This window comes from Arachis duranensis, chromosome 5 (genome assembly GCF_000817695.3).
Source record: "Arachis duranensis cultivar V14167 chromosome 5, aradu.V14167.gnm2.J7QH, whole genome shotgun sequence".
Classification (NCBI taxonomy): Eukaryota; Viridiplantae; Streptophyta; class Magnoliopsida; order Fabales; family Fabaceae; genus Arachis; species Arachis duranensis.
Genome location: NC_029776.3, coordinates 16,374,607 through 16,387,580, shown reverse-complemented (window position 1 = coordinate 16,387,580; position 12,974 = coordinate 16,374,607). Strand labels below are relative to the sequence as shown.

The 12,974-nt window shown below is 33.0% G+C and overlaps 2 protein-coding genes across 2 annotated transcripts; both read left to right on the top strand.

Moving 5' to 3' along the window:
• Window positions 1-1,762: 1,762 nt before the first annotated feature.
• On the top strand, window positions 1,763-7,028 carry LOC107488370 (uncharacterized). The gene is made up of 13 exons (XM_016109114.3): window positions 1,763-2,024; window positions 2,147-2,231; window positions 2,337-2,407; window positions 2,805-2,919; window positions 3,028-3,107; window positions 3,563-3,647; window positions 3,730-3,810; window positions 4,565-4,659; window positions 4,813-4,863; window positions 5,361-5,441; window positions 5,673-5,745; window positions 5,849-5,926; window positions 6,412-7,028. The coding sequence occupies exons 1-13, from the start codon at window positions 1,777-1,779 to the stop codon at window positions 6,448-6,450; spliced, it is 1,182 nt and encodes a 393-aa protein (XP_015964600.1). The 5' UTR covers window positions 1,763-1,776; the 3' UTR covers window positions 6,451-7,028.
• Window positions 7,029-7,987: 959 nt separating this feature from the next.
• On the top strand, window positions 7,988-9,325 carry LOC107488355 (cytochrome c). Its single transcript, XM_016109085.3, has 3 exons — window positions 7,988-8,181; window positions 8,759-8,892; window positions 9,006-9,325. The coding sequence occupies exons 1-3, from the start codon at window positions 8,070-8,072 to the stop codon at window positions 9,099-9,101; spliced, it is 342 nt and encodes a 113-aa protein (XP_015964571.1). The 5' UTR covers window positions 7,988-8,069; the 3' UTR covers window positions 9,102-9,325.
• The last annotated feature ends 3,649 nt before the right edge of the window (window positions 9,326-12,974 follow it).

The window sequence follows — 12,974 nt, the reverse complement described above, 5'->3', positions numbered from 1 at the left end:
TGATGATGATGATGATGATGATGATGATGAATTAACAATAAAATTATCAGTTAAAACACAAAATATACATAAATAGAGTAAACACCCAATTCGGTCCTTGTCCATTTTCACGAAGGACAAAGCGATCCCTGTCAAAAAAAAAGGGAACACTTCGATCCTCAACCTTTTATTTTGGGACAATATGATCCATCTGTTAAAAAAATTATTTAAATAATAATAAAAATCGGTTTTGTGGGAGTTTTATTTGTATTTTACGGGGGTTTTAAACCTCCACAAACTATTAATAAGTTTGTTTTTGAAAAATTTCTTCACCAATGGTGGTTAAGTGAAGAAAAACTATCAATGAAAATGATGCCACAAAAAAAATAGTAATTGTAGTATAAATACTTTTTAAAAGAAAAAAAGAACATCGAATAAGAAATAAAAAAGAGAACTTTAATGTTGATAATATTGGTATTAGTGATTGATGACGATAAAGGAGATAATGATAATGATAAATCAATAAAAATAATAGAAGTAGAATAATGAGGATGAAGAAGATAGTAGTAGTAGTGGTAATAATTAGCTATATTATTAAAATTAATTTTGTGAAGGTTTAAAATCCCCACAAAATATAAATAAAACCCCCACAAAACTAATTTTTATTATTATTTAAATAATTTTTTTAACAGAGGGATCATATTATCCCAAAATAAAAAGGTTGAGGGTCAAAGTGTCCATTTTTTTAGACAAGAATCGCTTTATCCTTCGTGAAAATGGACAAAGACCGGATTAAATGTTTACTCAAATAAATATATTTATTCATAAAAAGAATTTATTCATTAAGAATGATCTAAATATCTAATAATATGTTTTTGAAATAACGTAAAATCACAAACCATTTTTTTCTAATAATTTTACTACTCATTCACTTAAACTACTCCCTCTTTTTTCTATTATTCTTCTTTCTCCCTTTCTTGCAACTAAAAATCTCAAACCCTCCCTCCCTTATAACACAAACTCTCACTCACTTAAACTGAATCCTTACAACTAAAACCCTCAAAAAATCACGAACTCTTGTGTTGTGCAAAACTTCACTTGCGTTCTGCTTTTTAAAGATCCTTTTCGACTATCTCTCCAAACACGTATTGAACATACAGCGTAGCTCCTATTAATCACAATCTCCAGTTTATATTTATTACTTGTCAAACACAACCTACGTTTTAAGCGGTCTAAAATGGTCAAATAACCAGTTATTATCCGCATATAAAAGAGATATAAGACACATTTAGCTCCTCGTGCTAAACGCGTTTTGTAATTGCTTTTTTTTTTCTCTTGCAAAATGTGATCTGCATTTTGCAAGTCTGTACGTATTTTGAGTTTACATATATGAATAAGACAGTATGTATTAAAATTGTTGAATAACACTCTCCTTTACTCCATATCTAAATTAATTTCTGGTAAAAGAAGGGAAAGTTCTCAACTTTGTTTGTTTTCACGCGTCAGACTTAGAGAAAGCATGACCATTATATTTTTAGCCAAGTGTCAATTTTCTACAGCATGGGGTTTACTATTTGGTTGTCCATCTTTATAATAATAAAAAAAAAGGGTAAAATTTTTTATTTTTAATCAATAATTAATTAATAATATTTAAAATATAAAATAAAAAGATATTATTAATTTATTATAATAAAAAATTAAATTAATAATAAAAAATATTAAAAAAATTTCTAGTCCTCTTTTTAAAATTTTTGTCTAGTAACAAATGGAAGATATGATCGGATTCGTACATGTGTGATGTCAGAAGAGGGAAGACATGGCGAAGTGAAAGCACATTTGATATCAGACTCATACTCTCTGCTAAAAAGAAAAGCTTGCAGATCGACACAACAAAGAGAAAGAGAAAAAGAAAAGAGAGAGAGAGCGATGGATTCCTCTGAATCTCACATGGCTACCCTCCCTGAAGATGACGCTGACTCCGATCATCCCCAACAAACTTCCCCCTCAGCTTTCGATTCCGTTCCTCAACGGCCTCCCTCAAATAAGTAACCTTCTCTCTCTCTCTGCGATCTTTTCAGCTCCCACCGCCCATTACTCTCTTCTATATACATGATTGCATTTATGATCGTTTCTTCGGTTCATTTTAGCTGTTAATTGCTTGTTGCAGGAGTTCCTTGGAGAAATATTTACCTGTAGATTGGTCCATCTACTTTGATAAAGAACAAGATGTTGCTATTCCCAATTCCAATGACGTTAGTCCCCTAAACCTAAACCCTTGCCACTGCTTTTTTTTTCCACACAATTAAATGATTATTCTTTGTAACAACAATAAAGCATTTCATTTTCCATCTATTTAGGTATTTCATGTGTACATGGCAGGAACTGAGGGACCCGTTGTGTTTTGTTTACATGGTGGTGGTTATTCTGGGTATGCTTACCTAGTTTCATTGCTAAATTTCTCTTATTATCTTAGTTATCTCTTCAAATTTTGATTAATGGAGTATTATGATTCATGGGAACTAGAATTATGCCTGACAGCCTGAGTGTAAGACCCACTAAAATTAAATCAAGTGGTAAATGGATATGTTGAATTTAGGAGCAATTCGCAGTATATGCTTGATTTGAAAAAGGAGAGAGTAGCTGGCATAGCAACTTGATTACCAAGATTGAAGTCTTTGCAATCTCATTTTTCTTTGCTTACAGTTAGTATAACCATTCTCTTAAACGTGTCAAGTCTAATTTTATATGGTATTACTCGTAGTTGCTATAATTATTTCGTAGGTTGCAGTCTGATGAATATTCATTCACGCATTTATTTTCTACAGGCTTTCATTTGCTTTATCTGCAAGTAAAATTAAGGAAAAAGCTAGGGTAGTTGCAATGGACTTCCGAGGTCATGGGAAGTCAGTGTCAGATAATGATCTTGACTTATCTGTAGAGGTACAATGTAATAAATAGATTCAATAAGATTGTTTTGTGTGAGGATGTGTACTATATTCAGCATGCTGGCTGTTATACTGTTCATTATATAACCATCTTTTCATGCAGACCATGTGCAATGATGTAATAGCTGTTATAAAGCAATTATATGGAGAATCCCCACCAGCAATTATCCTTGTTGGTCACAGGTATTCCTTTTTTGTTATCTTAGTAGGAAGGTGGTTCTGTAATAGAAGTATTGATTTGATTCCTGTTATTTAAAAGCTTTACTATCTTCCTAACCCTCATACATGGATTGTAAGCATTTTGCATAATGTGATTGGTGAATTTGGTTTTCACGAGAGAAATTTTTCGGGGTTATCGGTTCAGTTCTTGATATTCTATATGGCTATAAGGCATGATTGTTTGATTTCACTTTTGCTCTTGCCGACTTAGGTTGTCTATTTTAAGCTGAATGTGTTTGTAGAGCCTCCACTTTTCTCTTTGATATTATATCCTCAAATTAATAATATATTATTCTATCAAATATTTGGTGAACTAACCTCTGTACCATTTTTTTTTCTTTCCTTCTAATATAGTAATGATTTTTAAATATGATAATGATGTTAACAATCATTGATAAAAATTTATTTCATCATCAAAGCATGGGAGGGTCAATTGCTGTGCATGTTGCTGCAAGGAGATCATTGTCTACCTTGGCTGGGTTGGTAGTTGTGGATGTTGTAGAGGTTGGTTCCTAGTTAATTTCAACTTATTGTTTCTAATGACCAATTACTCAGTGGCACTGATATCGGGTAACAAAAATTTCAGGGAACAGCAATGGCTTCGCTAATTCATATGCAGAAAATCCTATCAAGTAGGGTGCAACATTTTTCTAGTCTTGAAAAAGCTGTAAGCTATGAGTCTATAGTTTTCTATTTGATTTACAAGTTTTATCTGATCTGGTTGGGACAATTGCGTCTCACTTGAAATCTTACTTATTTTCTTACATTTGTTGTTGTTTGTTTTGCAATTGTTAAATAATTATTTTAATATTTCCCTCTGCATGTCAACCTAATTTATTATTTACTTCCTGAATATTGGGCTCTGCTTTAGAATTGTTCCTAGTCCTAGTCCTAGAAATTGATTTTGCAACTTCTAAAAATTTTTGTTGGAAGTCCATGAATTAAAATATATAGAAGGCCACGAATTTTGCATTTTCAACTTTTGAATTGAGAATTAATTTACTAGTTTCATTTCCTGGCAAATTAGTTAATTCATATGGTCCCTTTAAGCTGCTGGAAGGACCCCACAACTGGTGGCAAGAAGCATGAGCACCTAGAAAATTTCTTGTTTGAGAGAATTTGCTTAACTAATATTAAGCAAAGACAATAGTGGACAAAGAATATGTACCTTTTAGCCATAATAAGCTGGAGCATATGATTTTTATAGCTTATTGCATGTGAATTGGTTGTGTAGTAATGTTTTTGTTCTTCCATTTGTTAGCAAATTGTATAATTGTTCGAGGCAATTATTGCATGTCATATGCTTGTGTTAATGGACCTATCTAATGTAGAGTCTGATAGTAGCTATAGGTTATACTGGTACTTGTGATGTTTTTGCAGAAAGTTAACATTTGGGTTGAGCTGAAATTGCTTCTGTGCAGATTGAATGGAGTGTCAGGGGTGGCTCGTTAAGGAATGTTGATTCTGCTCGTGTTTCAATCCCCAGCACCTTAAAGTATGATGATTCAAAGAAATGGTTGGTACTCTTAGCCTTTCGTAATATTGGGTACTTGGGTAGAACAATCCAAGAGATAGTTTTCTTCAATTATCAATCTAAACAACCTGGTTTTGAAGACTTTGGTTCCTGGTTTTTTACTTGAATGGCTTGTTCTTTATATTGATGCTGCAGTTATGTTTACCGCACAGAGCTGGAGAAGACTGAACAATATTGGAAAGAATGGTACATTAATCGATATTATTTTAGTATTTTTCTGTTTACTACTTACTGTAGCTACAAAGTTATAGATAAAACCATTGGCATTCTAAATGTGCTCTCTATTTAAGGGATAGCAAACTTCAGTACGATTGTAATTCCTGGATGAGTTGTTTAGCCCGCATCTGAATTGCTTGCTCTCTAGGACTGTTCTTTGGATATTTGCATGCATATGGATTTTGACAATGTCTCTTTCTATATAGACTCTCAACCTTGGAAACTTAATTTGAAATTGTGCTCATTGGCCTTTTCTTTCCATAAAACTTGTTTGTTTGGTCTTTTATTTCTGAGAGTTAATAAATTATATATTGAAATATTTTCTTATTGCACAGATATGATACTTGATTCTGCAAAAATACAACTACGCTAAATTGTGTCAAATATAATGTGACTTTCATGGTGCCTTGATCAACCCATCCAACAGTTATTATTATTATTATTAACATTATTATTCTTATTTTCAGGTATGAAGGTCTCTCGGATAAATTTTTGTCGTGTCCGGTTCCAAAGCTGCTGTTATTAGCAGGAACAGATAGATTGGACAAGTCAGCACCTTTAAACTACTTTGTATTTTTGTAGTATTTTTCGAATTGTATTTGAGGATTTCATTGAAATGTTTCATTGCGTTAGTTTGTCAATTTCAATAGTTAGAATGGAATTAAACAATATTTTGTTATTTTGTTTGTCCTATTCTTTTATCCTTATGATGTTGTGAGAAGATAGATGAATTGTTCAACGAAATTCTGATATTTTTCTTGGCTATTTTTATCTAACAGGTCTCTCACAATCGGTCAAATGCAAGGGAAGTTTCAAATGATAGTTGTCAGACATACGGGGCATGCTATTCAGGTTCAAAATAACTATGAATTTTGCTTCAATTTTTAACACCCCCCTCTCTCTCTTTTTCCTTCCCTCTAATTTATCATCTAACATATTCTAGCACTATATTCAGGAAGATTCACCTGAAGAATTTGCAAATCTGGTTATAAACTTTATTTCTCGCAACCGAATAGGCCCTCATGGAGTTGAGGTACGAATGCCTCATCTTTTATATTCTCCATTCTAGACCGATTTCATTAAGTTGGTACCATCCATTGCAAGCTGTCACTTCAAATACTGGAAAATGGTGTTTTTCATCCCATTTGAGTATGATAAGAATTCAAGAAGCAATACCAACCTGCTTTATTAAGCTCTGAGTATTATGATTACAACCATTCTTGCATACATGCATATATGCAAGATCCACCCTTTAGGCCTTTATCCACTGTTTGAATGGTGATTTGCTGTCACATTACTTGCATCATGCAATATAAGAACTATTTCATAAAAAAGTAATGGAAGTTTGAATTTATTTAAGAACAAAAAGGGTATAGTTGATTCCGTTGTTGTACAACGATTGCTTTCTCCTAAATTTAGTAATTTTCTTTTTTATTTTTTAAATATTTTAGATGTGATTTGACTATTCTGCTACTAATTACTAAAATATTTGTTTCACAAAATTCTTGGTTTATGCAGATACCTGGCCTCCGCAAGCCAGCCTTTTCAAAACCCTGAACCAGGCATTAGATAAACCAAGAATCATACTACTTGGAGTGACAATGGGTGCCTTACTTTGTTGTTTCTAGTTCTTGTGGTTTACATTTTAGTATTAGTATTAAACCTCGAATTTCAGCCCTAACGAAAATGATAGAGGGCAAAGTTGCCTCAGAATTTGAAATTGACAAAATTTTCCTCATCATTTAAAAGAAAGTGATAGATTAGTCATTTTGTAAAAATCTACTCAGTTATGGAAGCGCCAATATGTCTGTTTTAAAAATTATGATGAGACGAAGTTGTCAATTTCTTGAGGAACTACTTTGTCTTCCTATGTTTCGGTTAGGGGAAAGATTGAGAGTTTACTTTTAAGAATTAATCAATGCTTGTATCTTTTTAGTAGGAGAGGTGGGTAGATGAACTATAGTTTAGATTATATTAGATATGACGACCATGAGAATCAGATGAGGTTGGGTGTGGATTTGAACACATTACTAGTGAAATGACTAATGAGTCTCTTCCATCAATATTATCATTCATAAAGTTTTGGTCATCTCTTAAAATTAAAGGAAACTCTCCTGAACAGAGTATTTCAAAATCTTCGACCTCTTGGTAAATGGTAGCTAGCAGGACCTTTTTAATTGTTTCACGCGTGAAAAAATATTGAAACAATGATAACATTTCTAAAGGGAGAATTAAAATGATAACCTTAGCACCAAGTTCTTGACTTAAAATATACGTTATATTTAGTCATCTATATCTATTAATTCTGATTTATAAACATCTAGATCAAGTGTTTTACTTGGCAGCATTCATATAGAACCCAAGAAAATCCACAAAATTAGGATCCATTGAACACCTGTCTAAATTAATATTTGTACTAGTAAATTATTTTATAAAATAAATATTCTAAAATTTAAACACGAGTTATTAGAATAAGAATTTATTCGTTTTACCAAACCTAACTGGATTGTGCTTCAATGACTTCACCAAAAAAGATTCTCATATAAGCACAAGGTCAATAATTGGCAATACTAGTTTTATTCAAACTAAATAAGGGTTACAAGTTTGATAATCGCTTACCTAACTTATGCAGAGTCCCTTTACATAACACAAGGAAAACACGAGAAATTTTAAAAACTCTAAAAATAAATCAAGTCATTTATTTTATTTTTTAACATATCAGCAATAAGAAATCATGATTTTTATTATGATTTAAATTTTAAAAATTGTTCTTCTAAAAAATTTAATTTGAAACAAGGATGACATATTTACATTACCTATCAGTATTGAATAAATAAAATAAATAAACAGCTTGATTTATTCTTGTAGCACTTTTTCATTAGAAAACAAATCTCATGAAAAAGTGAAAAACCGAACTTGACCTAAGCCTCACGCTAACGCCACTGACCAAAGGGAATAATTAGAGGGCCAAAAAGGGTCCACGTCAGCGGAAAAAGTTAGGGCTGCGTTTGAAGCACCGTGGTGACCGCGTTCCATTTTCAATTTCCCACCTTCTCCCTCGAATCCCTATATATATATAAATCTTTCTTTACAGCCCTCGCGTTCTTCTCTTCTGTGCCATTAGTTTAGTTTTCACATTCTCATTCCCTTTTCCCGAGAAAACAAACGCAGCATTAATGGCGTCTTTTGACCAGGCACCTCCCGGCGACTCCAAGTCCGGCGAGAAAATCTTCAAGACCAAGTGCGCTCAGTGCCACACCGTCGAGAAAGGTGCCGGCCACAAACAAGGTTAGCTCCCTCCTTCATTCCTCGCTATTCATACGATTTGTTTTTATATGTGATCGATATTTTCGATTTCGGATTGAATCGTGTTTGCATGTTTCTTCATTAATGCTTTTCTTATTGTATTTAAGCGAGTTAAGGCCTAGATCTGGAGATTGGACGCTAGTTTTGCATTTCACGTTTTTATCGTAATTGTTATCGTGCGTTAAGTGTGCTTTAATCCTAGTTATTCAGATCTGCTTAAAATTTTAGAACAGATGGTATTAGTTGTAAGGTGTTATTGTAAATGCGGTTTGTTGATGTGATTATATGAATGGAAACATTGAATTGTTCTTTTAACATGATTCCCGATGATTTAAATTTAAATTTGAGAATCTTAACACAATTCGGTTCGATTTTTACAAATCGTTTAAGATGAAGAGCATTTAACAGTGTGTATAGTAAACATATGATACTTGAATACTAATCATAACCACTTGAGGCGGTTATAGAATTGATTTTATGCGTTACCTCTGTGTTCTTTTTGAATAATGTCATTGTCAATTCTGAAGGCTGAAACCGTCACCTTTGTTTATAATTTCAGGACCCAATCTGAATGGTTTGTTTGGAAGGCAGTCAGGCACTACTACTGGATACTCCTATTCTGCTGCTAACAAGAGCATGGCTGTGACTTGGGAGGAAAAGACCCTATATGATTACTTGCTTAATCCCAAAAAGGTAATCATCACTGACATATTTCATTCAATTGTGACATTAAGAAAATATGTTTGCCATGCAAGACGTCGCTGACTTGTGTATTTTTTGTGACCTTTTTTTATCCTCTTATGCAGTATATTCCAGGGACAAAGATGGTGTTTCCAGGTCTTAAGAAACCCCAGGAACGCGCTGATCTTATTGCATATCTGAAAGAATCAACTGCACAGTAAATTTTTGTTAAAAGTTTTATGAGATTTAATTTTTAGACATTTAGTTCAGCCGGTGCAGTGATTACTGTAGAATTGGCGAATAAAGTAGATCACATTGTTTGCAATGCTATTTTGTTCATTTTGCATTGCTTTTATAAGAGGCTGCCGTAATATGGCGGGTGTAACATTTAATCCAATTATCAGTTCATTATTGAAACATTCAAATCGATATTTGGTTACCAGAAGCAGAATTAGTCAGTTACCACTCTTAAGTCTTTGCTGAATTATTTGCGTTATTTTTGCTTTTCATGGTTTGCTTGCAATTAATCTTCAAATGTTCCATTCACTTTATTGTAACACTAGTATACCATGTACGATAAGGTTTCCTATTTTCCTTTTGTTATTTAGCAAGTAGGTAAATGACCAAAATGTCCTCCATATTAGAATCGTGCCCCACTCCTATAGCTCTGTTCCATCTTCCTCCTATCGGGCCATCGCATGCCCTTTATTGCCGACATCACCATCCCTCGCCGGATTCCTTCTTTTTGCCTTTGTCACCTTCTCCGAGTGTTATTGCCTTCGCTGCCTGTAGTCTTCGCTGCCGTCAAAGTCCTCACCTCCCAAGGGCCTAGCAATCACTGTCGTCTCCTATGCAGTCCGATGCTCTGGCTCTCCTCTACCCGGTCATCATTTGGTCACCTCGCTTGTTCCTTTCTCTGCTTCTCGGTTCAGGTCTTCACTCTTCAATACTTGAGTAATGTTNTTTGAACTAGGCGTTCTCAACTAAAGTTAATTACTTGATTAGTTCCTAATAATTAATTTAGAAAATCAATTAGGTTATTTGTTTCATCAACTTTAACGGATGACAAAATAGTCCCTAACAACTCTAACGAGGGACAAAATGATCCTTGATCCCTGTGTTCAAAAATGATATTGTTCTTTTTTAATTTCTACATATCTTGCATAATTCTAATAGTCTAAGATTTAGTTTGGTAAAGTTTTTATTTTTCAAACTTGTAAAGGCTAGCTTTTAAAAGATGACTTTTTAAGAAGTGTAATATTTATGTTTGGTAAATTAAATTAAAAATGACTTTAATAAACACAAGCAACAATTATGTTTGGTAAAATAGTTTTTAAAATTTAAAAATACTGTAAAAGACATAAATTTATGCGTTAAATTTAAAAATTAGTTAATATATGAGATTATATTAGGCTTTTAAATTTTGAAAAGTATAAGCCAACTTTAAAAGTTCTACTTTAGATGCTTTTAAAAGTACTTCGATTTTTTAAAAATTACAAGCACAAACATATGGTTTTTTTATTCAACTTACACAAATAAGGAGCTTGTATTTTTAAAAAGTACAAGCACTTCTTCGAAAAAATTTACCAAACTAAGCCTAACACTGCAATATTAAGTTAAAAAATGCACACTCTACAACTTTAATATTCACAAGAAGAAAAATTCTCAACTTGTTCTTAACTAATTCATACTTAAGAAACTAATGACTATGTCTCTCAAGTACTTGTCGTATTTGATGGATCCAATGAATCTAGACAGCAAATATGATTTGTTAAAACCCGAATTTGCTAAAACCCACTGTCATCGTCGCCATCTCCCTCCTCCTTTACCCTATCATCTTCATGGCCATATTGTTCACCACTCCGATCGTTCGCTTTAGTTTCTTCTCCGAACAAATGTTCAGTAATCGCTTTAGTTTCTATATGAGTGACAATAGTGACGTTGCTCGCTTATATCGATAACTTGGATGCAAGGTCGAATTTGTCTGCCAACTTAGACTTCGGGAGAGAAGGAATGAAGCACTCGCGATCCATTCTAAATGAGAATTTGCATATAATGTCAAAGGTGAATCTTCTCATGATGTCTTAATGTCCAACAATCTATATTGTTTGCCAGAGAATAGAGAAAGACATGCCCTTTGAGTAGTTGTGAAACTTGGTCTTGAAGATGTAGTGGATATTGTCGGGGTTGGAGGTGTTGTTATCAAGAACGTGGAGGTGGATGTTTGTAGTGGGTGAAATGCGGAGGAGGTAGGTGTACCCGTTACAGAAATTTGAAAAGTGTGTGGTGTATGACATGTTGAGGTAGGTGCGACATGCGTGACAGTTACACTATGGCTTGATCTTAGAGTTGAAGAGGAGGAAGGAGAAGATAAAGAAGAAGACTATGAAAATGAAGGAGAGTATGAATGTTAGGGTTATGCAAGATACGATGAAAATTGGTGGAGAACCGCGGCATTTTCAAACAGAGAGAGGGAAAATACTATTTTGTCATCTATTAAAATTGTCAGGGATCATTTTGTTTTCCGTTAAAGTTGTTAGAGATTCTTTTATCTTTTGTTAAAATTGACAGAACAAAAGATCCAAATAACTGACAAAATTAATTATTAGAGATCAATCGAATAATTAATTTTAGTTAGAACTAAAGTATCTCATTCAAAATTTTTTAAAAATTAAAATGGATCATCATGTAGAAAAGTAGCAACTAGCAAGCATCTTACAGAAAATAGGTAACAAAAAAATCTTGAGTTGTAGAAATCCCTTTGCGTGGGCTTTGCATAAACGATGCCAATCCCTTGAAAGAGTGCGTTCTTAGTTTTTTTTGTTTCTAAATGAATAAGTTAGAAACTACAAAAATCAAATTAAATTGGTTTAATGGTTAATTTATTAATCTGTTTAAATAAATATTAGTTTGAATCCTATTTTTATGTATGTAGCAATGCATTGACAACGGAATAGTCCTTGATATGATAAGTTAAAAAATACAATAAAAATTAAAAAAATAGAAATACAAAAGAAAAAAGCAAAAAAAATTTATCAAAAAGAGATATACTGTGATTTGATTTGATATGAACATGCAATCTAACATGTTACAAGTCCTGCGTCTTGTCGTATTTGTTCCTTACTTGCTGGAAGCTCTCCTTCAAATGCATGTAAAATGATCTTATGATCTCCATGTCAATAACCGATTCTTTTTCTCCCGAACCAATTTATAAGAGAATACATTTGATGAATATATCAAGTACCAAAAAGTTTTACCAGATTCTTTCTTTCCAAACTAATCCCTGTTTCAATAGTTCTTTCCCAATTCTCTCCATAATATATCATATTAATTTATTCCATCATCGTTTGTGGTGCTTATGGTAAATGCTCTTAACCCTGGAGGATATCATATGCTTCAAATTGATTCAGACAATAGTATATGAGAAACTTCCACACAATAAATATAGCTCTGGTGACAGTTGTATGTATCTAGTTTCTAGTATCGACTTTGCGCAATAACTGTTACGCTATGCGGAGTACTATCTAAGCAAATAAGCATCTTACATAAATTACTTTAATAACATTTGTTGTATGGGTCCCCAAACTGCCCCTCCATTGCAAGTAGTAGTTATTTCGTTAATTCCGAAGTAAATAACACCGGTTAGCCTTAATTTTGAAAAGTAGGGAGCGTCAAATGTCAAATGTCAACGGTGAATTCCGAATGAAAATGTCAACAGTAAAACTCGCTGCACAAAAGTCATACCCGTTGGGTCCAAATAGATTTGGGCGGCTACGATTTCTGCATCATTCTCCTTTTAAGTTTTAACTTTTAACTCATTCAATTAAGCATCCTCTTTTAGAATTTGGTTACGCGACATCAAAGATTCAAGGTTAAATTAAAACGACGACGTGAAATACAAGACATTGCTAACATGCTTAACAGCTTAAGTTCAAACTACTTGGTCCATTAAATCTACGACTGCAGGTTGAGTGGTTTAATTTGTCTCCCTATTAGATGAATAAGTGCATTTTTATATATTCTTTCTTAATCCAAATATTAAATTAAACCAACTCAATAAAAATTATACTAATTAAAATTTAACAGAAAAAATA